The sequence below is a fragment of the Oenanthe melanoleuca genome, chromosome Z, assembly GCF_029582105.1.
Source record: "Oenanthe melanoleuca isolate GR-GAL-2019-014 chromosome Z, OMel1.0, whole genome shotgun sequence".
In the NCBI taxonomy this organism is placed as follows: Eukaryota; Metazoa; Chordata; class Aves; order Passeriformes; family Muscicapidae; genus Oenanthe; species Oenanthe melanoleuca.
The window spans coordinates 72,071,457-72,087,984 of NC_079362.1; the positions used below are offsets into that span (position 1 = coordinate 72,071,457).

The window sequence follows — 16,528 nt, forward strand, 5'->3', positions numbered from 1 at the left end:
TGTATAAAACATAAGCAGTGTTGCTTAATGTTGCTGGAAGAATAAATACTAAAGCATCCACCAGCCTTTAGAATGTCTTAAGAGCAGTTTTTCTGAAAACTAAACAGGATTAACAAAGAATTGTCATATGTACATCTTCTGTGTCACCTTAAAATGCATTACTACCATTAGTAATTCTGAAAAACAGAGCTACAAGTGTCCATGAAATACGGATTTGGAGGCTGCCCTGCAGATTCTTAAAGCTTCCACAGAATTGCCAAAGTTGAAATACCTAATCAATTAAGTTTAAGTAATCAATTCAGTTTAAGTAATTAATGAAGTTTAAGTACCTAATCCATTTCAGGTAACATTTTACAAGTGAGAAGATGCTTGCTAATGAAAAATTCCTGAGTTTAATATGGTAACTGTGGTCCATATTGTACAGCAGGTCTGATTTGAGGACAAAAAAAGTCCATACAAATCTGCTCTTTGGTGGAAGGGAGAGGCCAGTCTTGTGCTTTGGGAACAAAAGGCCCAAGTGAAAATCTTGTAACTGCAGTGAAGTGCACTTACCCACAGTACTACTACTCCCAACTGTATTTTCATATGATTTCTCAATCCTAGGCCTGTCACACTTCCAAAAATACAAAATAGCCAAAGACAGAAGGTTGAACTTGGAGATTCATTCAACTGAATGAAGACACTGGCCTGCCAATTTTATCAGATCTTCAACTACCATTCTTAATAAGATGATTAGTGTTTTCTTGAATATTTCATCTCCTCTTTTTGTCATCATTTTTTTTCTACTTCACACAGCTCTGTGGGGCTTAGGGTGAGTTTTCTATGAAATCAACTTCTCAGAACATCTTTGATGCCATTTTCCAAATGTTACTCATTTTAGTTCTCCTTGAAGACACTTCAAGGAAAAAAATGGAGTCTGAGTTTGCGATCAGTTAACATTACTTGATATTCTGGTAGATGTTGTGCTCTTCCCCTCTGTTAGATTTTTGAGATAATCATGGTGTAGTATAATCATGAAGTAGTATTTCTTTCTTTTTGTTCCTGTAAAATATTTTTCCCTTTCTTTGACTTGTTACCTTGCTAAGTTCCCATCTTCTGATTCTGCTGCAAGTGATGATCACCTTTTTTCATCATCAACAGTTGAGCCACAAGTAAATTACACTGACATGCTTGTCACCTCACCCTCACTCCCCCATATTTTCTTCTGAAGTGTCCTTGATGTTCTTTTCCCCTTTTAATTTTTGTCTTTTGAAAAATAGAAGTGGTATCAGGGTAACTGACAGAACTTCTTTACAAAGTGCTTCAAATTTAACTGAAGTCTAGCAAAATTTCTAGTCAAACAGTTTCATACAACTCTTCAATCCCCTTGCTGTACGCTTTCATACTAAACCATTCTCTGTTCAGGGGGAAAGAAGTAGATGACTTTAATTTAGTTTCAAGTTGAATGTCAGTATCTTGACAGACTATTCTTGTTCATCCTCTTCATCCTTGGAACATTCAAGTTTCAACATTCTGCTGTTGAGATTTAATATTTCAAAAGAGTATTTCTTTATGGAATAGGGCTTAATGTTTCCTTTTCTGAAAACTTTGTTTTGCTTTGCTTTGTTTTGCTTTGCAAAAGTTCAGCTAGATCAATCAAGCTTATTTTTTCTCTGTTTTACAAATCCTGAACTGTAACAATGCACTTGATTTAAGTGTCAAAGTGGGAGCTCTAACGTAGTCTTCAGGTGGAATGTCTTTGATGCCTTCATGGTGATCATCGTTTGTAAGTGTGTAATAATAATTGTTTATCTCATCAGAATGTCACCCCCCAAATTCACCTCTATTTTTAACACCATGCAAAAATCTCTTCCTGTTGAACTCATTTGTGAGAAACTATCAGTTTTTAGAACTCAACCCACATTGGAACTCAAGAGATTTCAAATAAGAATCACTGTTGCTTTCCTATAGGAACTATAAGTCAGTGTGTAGTAATCTTGCTGCTGTTGCAGCTCAAGAGGTAATTTGTAATTTTGCCTTTTTTCTTCTCATCTAGGTTTCAGCAATCAGTTTTAATGCAGGGCTGAAAAGCTTTCATGCAAGCATCTAATACTGGGCATCATTTGATCCTTCTGTTAATTGCAAACTGATTGCAAGATCTAACCATGGGTGAATTTCTTTGCACATATATCAGTGTGCCCAGTGTGTTTTGTGGGAAGTGGGTTTAATTAGTCATTCATTCCATAGAATGAAGCTGAATGTTAATATAACTAACTGAAAATTCTTCTATGAGCAAATTAGAAGATTGCCAAAGTGTTTGATTACTAAAGTTGTTTAAAAGAGTGGTACAGTGATTTTTTTTTTTAACTGGAGTTAGTGATTTTGCTGAATTCTCATTAACATCACCTTTTCTGTGTGCACTAAAATAGATCTGAAAGAAAACTCTGCTGTAATTTGGGGATGTATTTAAGTTTATGCATAATTGCAAGCATCTGAGTAGTCCATTAAATTCTGTTGAATTCTAGTATGTGCGTCATTCACTGTCTAAAACTTCTGATGTGGGAGTTAATAAACTTCCTTCTCATCCTGTTTGTTATGAAGATGAAAGTTCTTCATAACAAGAACTTCTTGGAATAATCTGCTGAATCTCTCAATGGTAACATGCTTCATTGAAAGTTTGAACTTTTTTTGCTTAATCCATTCTTTCATATTGATCAAACATCTTTCTGAGAGGAAGTTGAGGAAAAACTCGTTTTATGCTTACTTCAAACATACCAACAACATAGTTATAATGGTTATTTTGAATGAAGAAAGTTTGTGATTATAGAACAATTTTCCAACCTAAAGGATTCTATAATTCTATAATCTTTCCATACTTTGCTGGCTAACTTAGGCTTTTTATTACAGTGCTGAAGAGCACTATTTTGGAATATGTTGCCTTTCAAAGGAAAACAGAGTTTTACTAAACTGAAATCAGTTAACACTCAAGTGAAATCTTAGAGCATTTTTGCTGTCATAGAGTGGTTGAGTATGTGTATCTTTAGTGCATAGAAAGCATACAAAATAGGGCATGAAGGTAGTATCACCTCACAGATTATGAAATTTTATACATTTTATTATGAAAATTGTTGAAATTATTTGGCTCACATTTTTGTCAATGGCTAAAAAATAGTGAATTTATGGAAAATGTTCAGGAAAGACTTGACTTTTACACTCACAGCCACAAGAAGGTTAAGAAACAAATCATTTGATATTTGCCTACATGAGAGATATTTCTGACTGACAGCTCTTTAATATAAAAGGTTTTAATGAGCTCAACTGTTTGAGATGGAAATTGGACAAATTCAGATAGCAAATAAGTCACAGTTGTTAAACCAGCAATTAATCATTGAAACAATTTACCTAGGATGTGAAACATTCTGACTTGGCATAAAGATAGGGTAAAAGAAATTGTTTGATACCATTTTACCTAGTTCATTATGCAGGAGGCTAAAATACTTGAATATGATGGTCTCCACAAGAGTTTGAATTGTTTGAGATTTATCTGTATGAGAATAAAGCACGTGACTACATGGCAGCAATAAATCTTCTACAACTAATGTGAATTTGCTGGGCAATTTACATACTGTTACCAGTACTACTTTGCAAGGTAACTAGTACTTTAAATGATGGTCATAGTATTGCTTAGGCAGTGTTAGGATCTAGGCTTATCAGAAGAGATTTCAAGGGGGGGAAAGCATAAAAACCAGGCTCAGTGGAGGTAGGGCTGGGCTCCAGCATGTTAGGGAAATCTGCCAAGTGGATAAGTTCAGAACAATTTTCTTGGAATTAATTGAAGTCTCAGAAAAGCATCTACTGCCCCTTCATAAATGTTCTTGGCATTGCTAGGATGGAAATAGGAAAATACAGGTATTACTGTATTCTTAATTACTGTATATTCAGCTTTTAACTCATGTACAAGCTGCAAGTACTAAGCAGAATGTGTTACTGGTACAATGTTGCTGTCAAAAGAAAAAAACATGTAAGGTGTAGCAGTGTCTCCAACCAACTGTTCATCCAGTTGGCATTGGATACAATCAAAGTTAATGAAATTCACACTCACCATACAAAGGTCAGTTTTGACGGAGTTGATTTGCTCACACTTTCCTCCCATTCTGTATTTTTTACTTAACTGCCTTACAGTTTCTGAAAGATAAACATTACCTGAAAGTATGTTTAGAGTAATGAAATGTTACGTCCTTTCTAAAATTATTAGAATTATCCAGACTCTTCCAAATTTGTATTTAATATGCAAAGTTCTGTGTTTTTTCTCAAGTGGCATTTCATTCTCTAGTAATGTTGAATGTTATCTCTTTTCCTCATAGCATATCAGTCCTGCTTAAATTTGTATTTCTAAGTGTTTCTCTTGACTTTCTGACCTTGAGCTTTGAAATTACTAGTTTGAATTAAGGGACCATTTCTAGCTCATTTAAACACTATTTTTATTAAACAATTTCAAATAGGTGTTTTAAATAACACTGTAAATTTCCAGCAATCTGCTGTAGCTTAGTCAAAATCACTGTGACTTCTTCGGTATCTGTGGATACAATAATGTATGTTTTTAACTGTTTAACTAGTTTCCACTCCCATTCCAGGTGCAGGACAAGTTTCGTTTGGACCTGTCTGATGAAGAAGCTGTCCATTATATGCAGAGTCTAATTGATGAAAGTGTCCATGCCCTCTTTGCAGCTGTTGTGGAGCAGATACACAAGTTTGCACAGGTGAGGTATTTTCTTCTCAGTTGCTGGTATCTGTGATAGCTGAGTAGGGCGAGAGGTTGTGAGTGGTAGGTTGAAGGCATAACTTTGCTGTGTGATTTTTAGTTCATTCCTCATCATTCTATGATGAAACTTGAGTTTTTAGTTGTAAGGGCTGGAGAACAAGCTTGGAGAGGTCCTAGACTTTTTTTTGAAGCACCTTAGCAATATAAAGTCTGATGTCTGGGACAGGGCAACTTCTGATGCCCATCAAGGCTGGGGAATGAACAGACTGAGAACAGCCATACTGACAAGGACTTGGGGGTGCTGTGGGTGAGAGGCTGGACATGCCCCAGCCATGGCACTCACAGCCCAGAGAGCCAAACGTGTCCTGGGCTGCATCCAGAGCCCCGTGGGCAGCAGGGCAGGGAGGGGATTCTGCCCCTCTGCTCTGCTCTGCTGAGACCCACCTGGAGCACTGCAGCCAGAGCTGGGGTCCCTGCACTGGAGAGACATGTTGGAGCCAGTCCAGAGGGCTACAAAAGTTATCAGAGGGCTGGAGCACCTCTGCTAGGGAAACAGTCGGAGAGGGCTGGGATTGTTCATACTGGAGAAAAGGAGGCTTCAGGAAGATCTTACAGCAGCCTCCTGCTGATGATCTGGGTTGACAATAGATTATTGCCTCTATTATTTTTGTTATTACAATATACCTTGTATGAAGAATGAAGTGTTTAACCTAACATCTTACTCAGTGCTCTCTTAATACAATACACAGTAAGACTATAAAATACTTGATTCCCATGTTAAACTGTGTTCACAAAAGCATTTCTGCTTTGAATTTCCAGGGGTTTTTTTCCTTAAAACCATCTGACATTTGTTTTGTGTTTATTGGGGATTTAAGATATTACACTGTTTGCCTTAAGTATTAGACATGACAAGAAATGGAATTAAGAGGAAAAATTAAACTGCTCTAAAAAGCCAGTCATTATCCTGGTTTTTAATTGATTCTTTCTTCAAAAGGTTAGTCAAATTCTGATGTGAACTGAAGAGAACTATTGTTATGGCTATCCACTTTGCTAAAAAACATCTATTCTTTTCTTGAAACTTAGTTTTTATTTTGAAGAATTGCACTGTAGTGCAGGACAAGAAGAAATAATGTCATTTCCATCTACGTATATATTTAATACAGGTGAAGTTTAATGAGATGAGAAAAAAGGAAGTGTAATTATATGGAAATGATGCAAAATTTGTTGTCATTCACGATGGATTACTCTGAACTTTGAATACAGGATGGTAATTTCATAAGACAAAGTGAAAAATGCCTGGCATCTGCCTTAGGGTTCAAATAATAAAAAAAAAGCTATTTTAAATATTCGAGATTGAGGTTTAAATTTGTCTAGTATGTGCATAGACCTTTCCTTTCATCACATACTGGCTGTCACTTTTTTAAAAGACATGTCTTTTTACTTCATTTGCCTTAGGTGACTGCCACACTCTCTAAGATAATTGTTACTGCATTTGTGAAAGTGTATTAGTAAGTCAGAGTTTACAGGTTTGATTCAGGTGACCTTTTTCCATTCACACTTGTTTTTGCTTGATCTTTCTTCAGTTCTTAACCTTCCTTGTAAAAACACAGGACAGATTTTTTCAGAATATTTGAAAATACCCAAGAATGTTACTCTAGGTTTCTGTGGGATGGGGCTCTGAGCAACCTGGTCTAGTGGAGGGTGTCCTTGCCTATACCAGAAGGGTTGGGATTTGTTGATCTCTAAAGTCCCTTCCAAACCATTCTGTGATTCTAGCTCCCAGGAGTGGTGTTCTAAGCAGGCACTGATTGCATCTTCCATTCATATTTTTGCGAGTTAATATGCAAGCCCACTGGTATAGTACACTTTGGATACCAGATAAGCAGATCTGACAGCCACTGATGTGGGCCTGATGCAGTTATCTTATTTTGTGGTTTTTAGCTCTTCAGCTGGCCCATGCTGAATTTCAATACAGAGATATTTTCCTGAGGCTCTGTGCAGCCTTTGTGCACTGCTGCAGAATGTGCAACCTATGTATTTTCAGCTTTCCTTTCTGCTTTGGGCATCTGGTGCCTAAAATGAAAAAAAGTGTCTTGATTTGTAAGTGTTAAAAGCATCTCATGACTCCATGTGGTGTTAGTTTTGGAGTTCCAGTTACTGCCTTTACTCATACTCAAAAAAATTTAGGCTTGAGGTTTTCTCCTGCAAAGATTCTGGATTTCAAGTGTGAGGAGAATGCAAAAAACAGACACAGATTAGTCAGCAGTTGACAAATATTAAGAATCTGTGCTCTATTAATGTATTTTAAAAAAATACTTCCAAAAAACCAATGAAAATTAAGTGTAATAATGTCTATTCTCTATATTTTGGGTGAAATAGGATGCTTTTTAGTGTTATTTATTACTTCATCAGTCAGAATCATTATCTTTTTGTCTGAGGCAGTCTTAAGAATTTGCTGCTGTAGTCTTTATGGAGTCTGCAAATTGTTAAACAAATGAACAATTAATAGGTCATAATTTTGCCATAAAGTGGTCATCTTACTCAGTTGAATTGAGTATTGGCCAATTGAATCTTACAATTTGTTTATCTTTAATTCTGCACTGAATTGCCTAACCTTGTTCTTCATAGTATTATAAGTTGTCTGGAAAAAAACCCAACACTACACAGGTGTTGTGACACAAGTGTAAACAGATTTGACACACAATATTTCATTTACAATGCTGTTCAATATATTTTTCATTTATCAGTAGATATATATTCTTTTACTACCTTGAAAATAGACTTGTAAGGAATCTTGCAATCTACTGCAACACTTAAGAGCTTTTTAACAAGGTTTGTTATTATAGTAATCATGGTGTTTCAGTATTCTATATGTCAGTCTGCAGTAAGTAGAGCTCTTGGATAAAGTAATCTGGATGTTTTGGAATCAGCTCAGTATTGTTCTTTTATAATAATATTCTAAATTATGTTCACTTTACAGCTGTATTATAAAGTCTTTAGTTTAGTTTCTAATGTGTCTCTAATCTGTTATTTTATCAGGTATTTTACAGACCTTTTAGTGCACTGCCTGTCTCCTTAATGGTTATAAAAAAAAGTTGCCTCAAAAGTAAATAAATTCAGCATTTAGAATAAGTTAATGGTGTTGTGCAATAGTTCTCAAGAGGAGGAAAAGGTGCATACTAATTTTAGTTGATACTAATGAAGACTGGATAGCCATTTCTCCCTGGAGAGTCATTTTCATTTTAGCAGTATTATTTATTTCTGCAGAGGAGGAAACAATCTACAGTTGAAGTATCTAGTTTCACATTTTATTTCCCTTGTAAATCTACAAATCAAGTCAGTTGCATTCAGGGCTGAAATGGTAAGCAGTGATTAGAAAAGTGAAAGCTTGTGGAATGTGGGGTGTCTCACCTAAAGTGTAACTGTACAGTTTTGGGCGTTTATTAATGCTTGGCTGATACCTCTTTAAGAGCAAACTCAGTTTCAGCTGCAGAAGTTTCATGGATTTAAAATATATCCAGGCTATAACCCCATCACAGAATACAGGCACCTCAGCTCAGGACTTCTGTTTTTCTTCCTATTGGATGCCAAAATAAGTTAAGGAATGTCTACCAGCAGGACTGTGTGTTTTGGATAAAATAGTTTGTCAAGGGGCATATAGAGTTGGCTTCCATACTGCTTTTTCCCTTAAAAGGTTGTGAAAATCATCTGCCCTTAGGCATTTCACCATGTTTTTAAACACAGGGTTCAATTTGTACATAGCATTTGTTCTTTGAGAGTAAAACAGATTGAATAATCTCTGTGCTGTTGTATTTTTTTTATTTTCTTCTAGTATTGGAGAAAATAAGCTTTCTGCCTGATCATGGTGGAAACAAGAAAATGCTCAAAACAGAGACTTTCTCAAGCCCTTGTGGACTTTACCAAACAGTTTTGGAAGACAAAAGCTGCAGATTTAATAGCGTGAAGAACTGAAGACTCAGAAGGTAGAGAAGCTTTTTGAGTCTCTGTTCATTAAAGGTTTAAAACAAAGCATTTTTAAAAGAAATATGATTGTTTGTACCATCTTGGGAGCATCAAAGGTTGAAGTAAGCAACTTCCTCTCAAGCCAAAGATAACTGGAAGATGTTGGATTTAATTATGAATTCTTGTACGTGTTTATATATTTTCTTATTTAAAAACATAAGTAAATACAAAGCTAAAGCAGGGAGGCTACAGTTTCTCGGTGCAGAAAAACCCCTCACAAAACTATGGTAATTCCCTCTCATCCCTCCCCACCCACTTGGTTCCTTGAGTAAGTTTTAAATGTAATTCATATGATCCTTTATTTCCTGCCTTGGGCAATGTTATCGTCTAGAACGGACAATCACTTCTTGCCTGCTTACAAAAGTGTTTTTAAAGTGCTGATGAGTTACCCCAGCTGTAGACAGCCAATTAAATGATCACTAACAGGCTCAGCAATGGGAATGCACAATGAGCAGTTCAGTATTTCACGCTTTAACTCTAAATGTTTTCTGTACAGTGATTATATATTCTTCACTCTAATAAAAACCTTTGTTGTTGCAGTCTTGAGGTGTTCTGTTTTGACTTTTTAATCTTACCTGCTGAGACATGGCACACTAGAGGATTATGTTTGTAACTGGTGTCTTTTTGCAAGGATTTTCACTTCTCAGTTTACTTGATGCAGGAATAAGGCCACTCATGAAATTACTTTTGTGCCACATGTTGAGTTCATAATGAATCTGGTTTGTATGATCAATAATGTAATTAGCTCTTCATAAATGTGTGGCTCTCTTCAAAGGGTGCTCTAAAATAGTCCTGTATTTTTTAAAATAGCATTTTAAGTCAGGAAGAAATCCTTCCCAATTAGAAAGATAAGAGGGAGCTGATTTGAATGTGAATCTGACTGGTATTTGTGAGTCAATTTTGCTTTGTGCTTTTCTCCCTTTTTTCTTCTGTATTTATGACCTAAGAACTGCATTACCCTAGTTGCTTAGTGCTCATGTTGTCTAGGAACACACAACGCCACAGAGGAGCCACAGTAGTACCTCTCTTATCTTTAACTCTTCTTTGGAGAAGTAGCAATTATCATTTTCTTGTGGTTTGGTTGTTTGTTTTTTCCCTGTCAGACTTACATATTCCTCTACTGCTTCAGTTTTACATGAACTTGTTCTACGTACAGTGCTTTGTGGTATCTTTTAAGTATAATTCTGAGAGCCTGGAATTCTCAGTTTTCAGAGAGAATTCTGTAAAAAAAAAAAAAAAAAAAAAAAGTCTTTTTCGTTCTTTTAGTATGTTTTGAATGTGCATCCTGTGTGCTCAGACAACTTCTGATCTTTATGAAGCAGCCACACTTTGACTTGAGTTCTTGTCTCTGACCCCCAGCCCTTTCAACTGTATACTGTAGGATTTCTCATCTATTTCTTTTGAAGAAAACTTCCTGTTTCTCCTGCTCAAGTCTAATTATGAAGGATATGGGCATGACCTACTGTGTACCAGTTGCCCAGACAGGCCAAGATTATCTCCTTATTAAAACCAAAAAGACATCATCAACTCCATCCTACAACACATTTCACTTTGCAGAGATGTTTATAAACTGTTAAATATTGACCTTTATAAACACACTACAAATTAATGCATAGTTGTTAACCATGTTTTCTGTTTTAGAATTAACCTGTTCATATGCTGGACTATGCAACAGCCTATTAAAACTGTATTCTTAAGTTATAAATGTCAGCATGTGAATCCAAGTGGAACATGTTTACAGTAGGTAAGGCTTAGGAAGAACCAAACTTCACTGTAATTCACTGTCCACTTTTTAAATGGAGCGTATCAGGCACAAAAGCAGAAAAGCTTGTGTGAATCAATGGAAAATAGTCCAACCAGTGCATTCATCTGTTTCTGCACGTTGAGTGACTCTGCATATATTTCAGTGTATTTTCCAAAGAATTTGGTAAAACAGTGAGCTCTGACAAACTAAATGGGTATGTCTCTCATCCAGCTAGTGGCTTTTTTTAGGCTGATATACATATTCTGTTCCTAGCTCTTAGGAACCCTTATAGAATGAAGAACAGGACAGCACTGAGGCTGCTACAATTTACTAAATGTAAGTAAATTTGTACTTTTAGCCTTGTCTGCTAAATATCAAGTATTGTTGAAAATTGAAAAAAACATCAATAGGTTTATTTTGTTTTTAATAATATTTTACAAAATTCTGACTTTGTTCTGTAAAATATGATGGCTCTTAACACTTCACTTGGTGTTACTTATTTAAAGTAAAACAGACAGTTGAAAAGAAGTTGCTGAGGGGAAATATGTTACTTTGTTTTAAATGAAGGATTTTCTTTTTTTTGGTATATTATCAAAAACTTTGACTTATTGGAGTTAATACATGTAATAGGTTATCTATCATGGCTTGATACTACTGTATAATAGCATGAGTGTATTATCTGTCTTTTGTCTTTAATAAATTCTGAATCCTTTGAATAACTACATAAAATTCTGTCTTTAGAAGTACAGTTCTTAAAAGTGTAGTTCACTGTTGGGGGTTAAATTTCTTTTCTTTTGCTCCTTCTTACCTATAGAATTTTTCCCATGAGTTGCTGGAAAATGCTGATTGCTGGTACTCATGGGTACTTGAATAAACAAAGGGTTGGCTGGGCCCAGGTAAAAGGAAGTGAGGGGGGTGGAACAGCTGCTACCTCTCACTCTGCAGCTTCATAAAAAGGATCCTCAGAGCTGTTGTTGCTCAAAAAAAAAAAGAATTTGCTGTAACCCAGCGCTCTGCTGCTTCTGCTTCTTCTGCTCCTTTTTCTTCTGTCGTTTCTTCCGCTCTTCTGCTTCTTCTGCTTCTCCTTCCCTGTCCCCTTTTCCTCCTTCTCCTTCTCCTCCTTTCTCCTCCTCCCTTCTCCTTTCTCCTCCTCCCTTCTCCTAATCCTTCTCCTTCTCCTCCTTCTCCTTCTCCTCCTTCTCCTTCTCCTTCTCCTTCTCCTTCTCCTTCTCCTTCTCCTTCTCCTTCTCCTTCTCCTTCTCCTTCTCCTTCTCCTTCTCCTTCTCCTTCTCCTTCTCCTTCTCCTTCTCCTTCTCCTTCTCCTTCTCCTTCTCCTTTCTCCCTTCTCCTTCTCCTTCTCCTTCATTCCTTCTCCTTCTCCTTCCTTCCTCCTTCTCCTTCTCCACCTTCACCTTCTTCTCCTTCTCCTTCTCCTTCTCCTTTCTCCCTTCTCCTTCTCCTTTCTCATTTCTCCTTTCTCCTCCTCGCTCTCCCCGTGGGTGAGCCTCTGCTGCCCGTGTTCCCGGCAATCCCGAGCCCCATCCCTGCCCTGCTCGGGCTCTGCTCCGGCCCCGCTCTGGGTTTCTCTGCCCTGCCCTGCCGGGACTTCCCGCAGTTCCAGTCCCTGTCTGCAGTTCTCTGACCCACCTCCTCCACCAGCCCGGGATTTCTGCTCATTCCTGCCGTTCCAGCTCAGTGCTCCTCGAAGTCCTGCAGGGGCACCGGGACCTGCTGCCCAGGGTTTGTGAAGCAAAGCCTCTCCTCCATCCTTTCCATCTCGGCCCCGAAGGCTGCCACGGGGTCCCTGGTTCTGTTTGTTAATTCCATACTTATTGTTGGTTTTGTTTGCCTTGGTATACATACTAGTAAAGAACTGATATTCCTATCCTCGTAGCTTTGCCTGAAAGCCCCTTAATTTCAAAATTATAATAATTCAAAAGAAGAAGATTTACATTCTCCAATACAAAAAAAAAAAACCCTGCCTTTTCTAGCAGATGCCTGTTTTCCAAACCAAGACACTCAAAGGTAGAACCCCAGTCAGGTGAAGGTCCCCACGGGAAAGTCAGACATGAGTTTTACCCCGAGCTTGTATTTGTGTGAGTGCATAAGCAGGGAGTAGACACACACGCACACACTCACGGACAGCTCTGCATGGAGTGAGGCAGTCAGCTCCATCACATAGATCGTGGGTAGGAAACCAGGCTGTGCTGCTTGTGTCACAGAGTAACTTGTTGAAAGTCACCCTGTTAAGTCTCTCCAGGAAGCATTACAGAACAAAAGAAATAAAACAGTAATTTTGCCATGGACATATTTTGACCACCAGTTTTATATAGCTAGAGATAAAAAGCACAGTAAAACTACCTTGTGGGTGCTTAATTTGCCTTTCAGCATTTATCTTGGTCTCATACTGATTTTTTTTATTATTATTATTTTTTTACTTACAGAATCTCCAGTAGTTCTTTGGGATTGATGGGGGGAGAAGCAAATGAAGTAATTTCATTTTTTCTTCCCTACTGTAGACAGTCATTAGTTTTTTTCAGCTGCCAGTGCATCAGAAGCAGAAAGTGCCACAGAACAGCAGGCTTTTCTTTGGGGGTAAAGGAGCAATAAATGCCAAAGTAGTCTTTTTGGGGAAAGCAGAGTAGGGGAATGAGAAAGATGTGGATATGCTCTGTGCTTTTAATACAAAAGGTCTATCCTTCTGACAAGAAACCTCTCTGTTCTTATAGACAGTTACCTGGTTTTGTTGTTCATGTGTGTAATTTAAAATAAAAAGTACTGTTGCAAGGCTTTACAGGAATAATAACTTTGGAAAAAGGAAGAAGGAACAGCAAATGGGAATCTTATCACCCCCTTGCAGAGTGGGGATAGCAGAAAGAGAGGTAATCTAAATGGCCTGCCTTTTGTAGTCAGGAGAGGTTTTACTCACAAGACCTGGTATCATCAGCAGATGGTGAAATACTGTGGTTATTATGAAGGATCTGAAGCGCCTACATTTAAGGAGTCTTAAGGGAGTCATTGGAAACAGATTGCAGGTGGATTGCGTTAAAATAGATTTTTGTAACCTCTTCAGCTGATGTGATGATTCTTTGTAATAGTGAGGCTACTCAAAGTGTGATTTGGTGCCCTCCTGTCCTTCCATCATTTAGACTGGACCCTGAAAGGGAGAAAGAAGTTTCATTTTGGAGAATAAAATTCCCAATCCCAGTTGCTTCCTGAGTATTAACAGTGAAGTGATTCACCTGCCAGGGTTCAAACCTGAAACAGCAAGAACACTGCTTGGGGAAGAAGAAATTACAGCTGATGTACACACAGGCATTAATCACTTCAGCTGTATGTGGGACAGTCCTATCCAAAGGGAATTAAGCTATACCCCAGGGACCTACTTAAATTCCAAATGAAACGCCTATGCAATTAGAAGTTGTGCAAAATTTAACAGAACCATTTGGAGTTCCTTCCCTTGATAGAAGTGTCCTCTTCATTAGGTGAGGGATCAGAAGGTGGCAGTTTACAAGGGTCAGTGTTCATAACCTGCAGTGTAGGAAAAGTGATCTGAAGGTGTGGCTGAACCAGTGTGGGCACTCTAGGTAGCTTTGGAATCCTTTCTTCCATGGCCAGGCAATTCACTCTGCTTCAGCCTGTAGTCCTCACAGCGACAGTCAGATAATTCCACTTTCCTTGTCTTACTCTGTGTTTAGATCATTATTGGATTATGTAATAGATAAATCATACAGATACACATCCTAAAGTGACAAACAAACTGCTTTGTCTCTGCCTCGTCTATACAGTCCTTTTTATGTTGTGTCTTCTTTCACTGAGCATCAGAATATAAAGGTAATTGTAACCTAAGAGTTTTCTCTCTCTTGCTTAATTTAACGTCTCTCGCTGATTACAGACTGAAAACCTCAGGTTGCCAAAATGAAGTTTTTAAGTAAGTTTATTTTCTTGCACAGACATATGCGATCAGTTTTATAGCTGAGACATAATTAGTGGAATTTCTGCTTTTAACAAACCATCCACAAACTTTGTCTCTTTGAACTTCAGATGGTTCTGTATCTGGGTGTGCATCTTGCCTACCTGATAGCAAGGTGTAGCATCTCATCCTGTGTCCTCAGGGCAGAGCTTTTTTGCTTTTCCAGTCAATACTGGATGTTTCCCCCCCTTATGTGGTGATGTCGGTTGTACTTACTGCATTCAGCTGTCCTGTCACTTTTCTAATGCTCTGTTTTCATTAACTGACATACAAGTGAGAGATTTTTGATGAAAGCACAGCTGGTCTAGTAGCAGTGTCTATTCCCTGAAGTAGGCAGCTCCTATTTCAGCTTAAACTTGGATTTTTTCTCCCTTTGTCTGTCCCTACTGGGAGCCATTCCTATGTAGATCATTTCCCTGATTCTGCAGTGACAGACTGAGATGCTGAATTTTCTGCCCCAGGGCAATGAAGGGGAGATGTTGGTGGTTGTCTGAGTCATTCACCAACCTCAGGGATGAGAACTTATCTGGTATGGCAGGAAGCTCTTTCTTTAAAGGAATGATTCACCTAAGGTCTCTGGACAGGTTCTTCTTTTCCAAGGGAAAGCACAGCTGCAAACCTTGGGACAGTGAATTAGGTTGTCTTAAAAGCAAACTACATGGCAGAGACCTGGCTATGGAGACTTGTAAGACCTGCACTTGTTTGAAACTCTGCATATGGGGAAAAATGTGGTTATAGAGTTCAGAGGTGTTTTGCATAATTTAGTAGTTAATTTAGTGATTTATGTTTTGAAGGATATTGGGCCATATTGTATTTATCTTTTCCAAATTGCACTGTGCCAGTAACAAGGTGCTGTGTGGCATCTTACTCTGCAAACGAGAGATGACAAGTCTCAGCTCCTGTTCTGCTTCTAATTTGACAAATGCTACTTTTGAAACAGGAACTGAGAGGCTCTGTGCTACAATCATGGCATGTTGTCCATTGGCCTTGAAAATTTTTCCCTTCTTGAACTTCCATTTCCCTCCCAGGTCTGTAAACTCAATGATGCAGAACCTATTTTTAACTTGTCTCACACAAAAAGTACCACAGCTTGAGGCTTTAATTTGAGATGGATCTAGGAAGTGCCATTATAACTTGCCAGATAGCAGTGTGATTTGATTGCATTTTGTGCTCAGACTTGGTTCATTGGTTTTGTTTGTTCCATACCTTGGAGCTCAAAGGTGCCTGAAGAAATGTATTTGCTGAAATCCCCTGTTCCTGTCAAAACAGTGTTCTGGCAGTTCTCTCCACCCTTCTGTCTTAGAAAGCTCTAGAAAAATAGGGAAAATTAGTATGTTTTGGTGCTTTCAATAATTAATTAGTACTACAGTTTTGTACATGCACAAGTAAAGCTTAATTGAAATACAGCAGTTTTTCAGCTTAAGGAAGTAATAGCCGCAAGACACGTTGTCAGGCCTTTTTATTAGTGTCCATGTTTCCTGCATCCAGCTTAGTGTGTACCTGGTCCTGATTTAGTATGTCGTAACAGATAAATTATTTCATTCAGTGGAGAGATACAGACAGAAGGACAGCTAAAAGCTGTATGATTTTTTTTATCTAGTTTATCACCACATGGAGCACAAAAGGAGCTGTACAAGATCAACTGAGAATTTTGAGTTCCAAGGACTATTTTCTTGTTTACGGTTTCACATGTGTAAATGAGCAAGAACAACTCATTTAAAACTTTGAAATCAGAATAAATCAGGATGCCTACAGCTCAGTTTTACATTTCTATTATGTGTGTACACCAAAGGCTTGCTTAGCATATCCTTTTCCACTATTTCATCATTTGGTTGTCCATGTTTATATCCCTGGTCATGTACCTACTAATGTTCCTCAATAGATTTAGTGCTGAGCCTTCTGCTCAGTCATAAATATTGTTGGTTCTGTTGCTCATACTGGGTTCTGTTGTAGCCATTGCCATTTTTCAGCTCTGGTGTCAGTACAAGGGCAAAGGCAGGCATAGCTGTGGTGGTCATGTTACCAGCTGTCCTGAGTTTTGTGACTA

At 37.9% G+C, this 16,528-nt stretch overlaps 1 protein-coding gene across 1 annotated transcript in view; it reads left to right on the forward strand.

Moving 5' to 3' along the window:
• Nucleotides 1–9,138, forward strand: part of PIK3C3 (phosphatidylinositol 3-kinase catalytic subunit type 3) — a 65,400-nt gene extending 56,262 nt beyond the window's left edge. The window contains exons 24-25 of the mRNA XM_056513701.1: nt 4,614–4,739; nt 8,574–9,138. Coding sequence (XP_056369676.1) covers nt 4,614–4,739; nt 8,574–8,588 — 141 coding nt within the window. The 3' untranslated portion in view covers nt 8,589–9,138. The remainder of the gene's footprint in view (nt 1–4,613; nt 4,740–8,573) is intronic.
• The last annotated feature ends 7,390 nt before the right edge of the window (nt 9,139–16,528 follow it).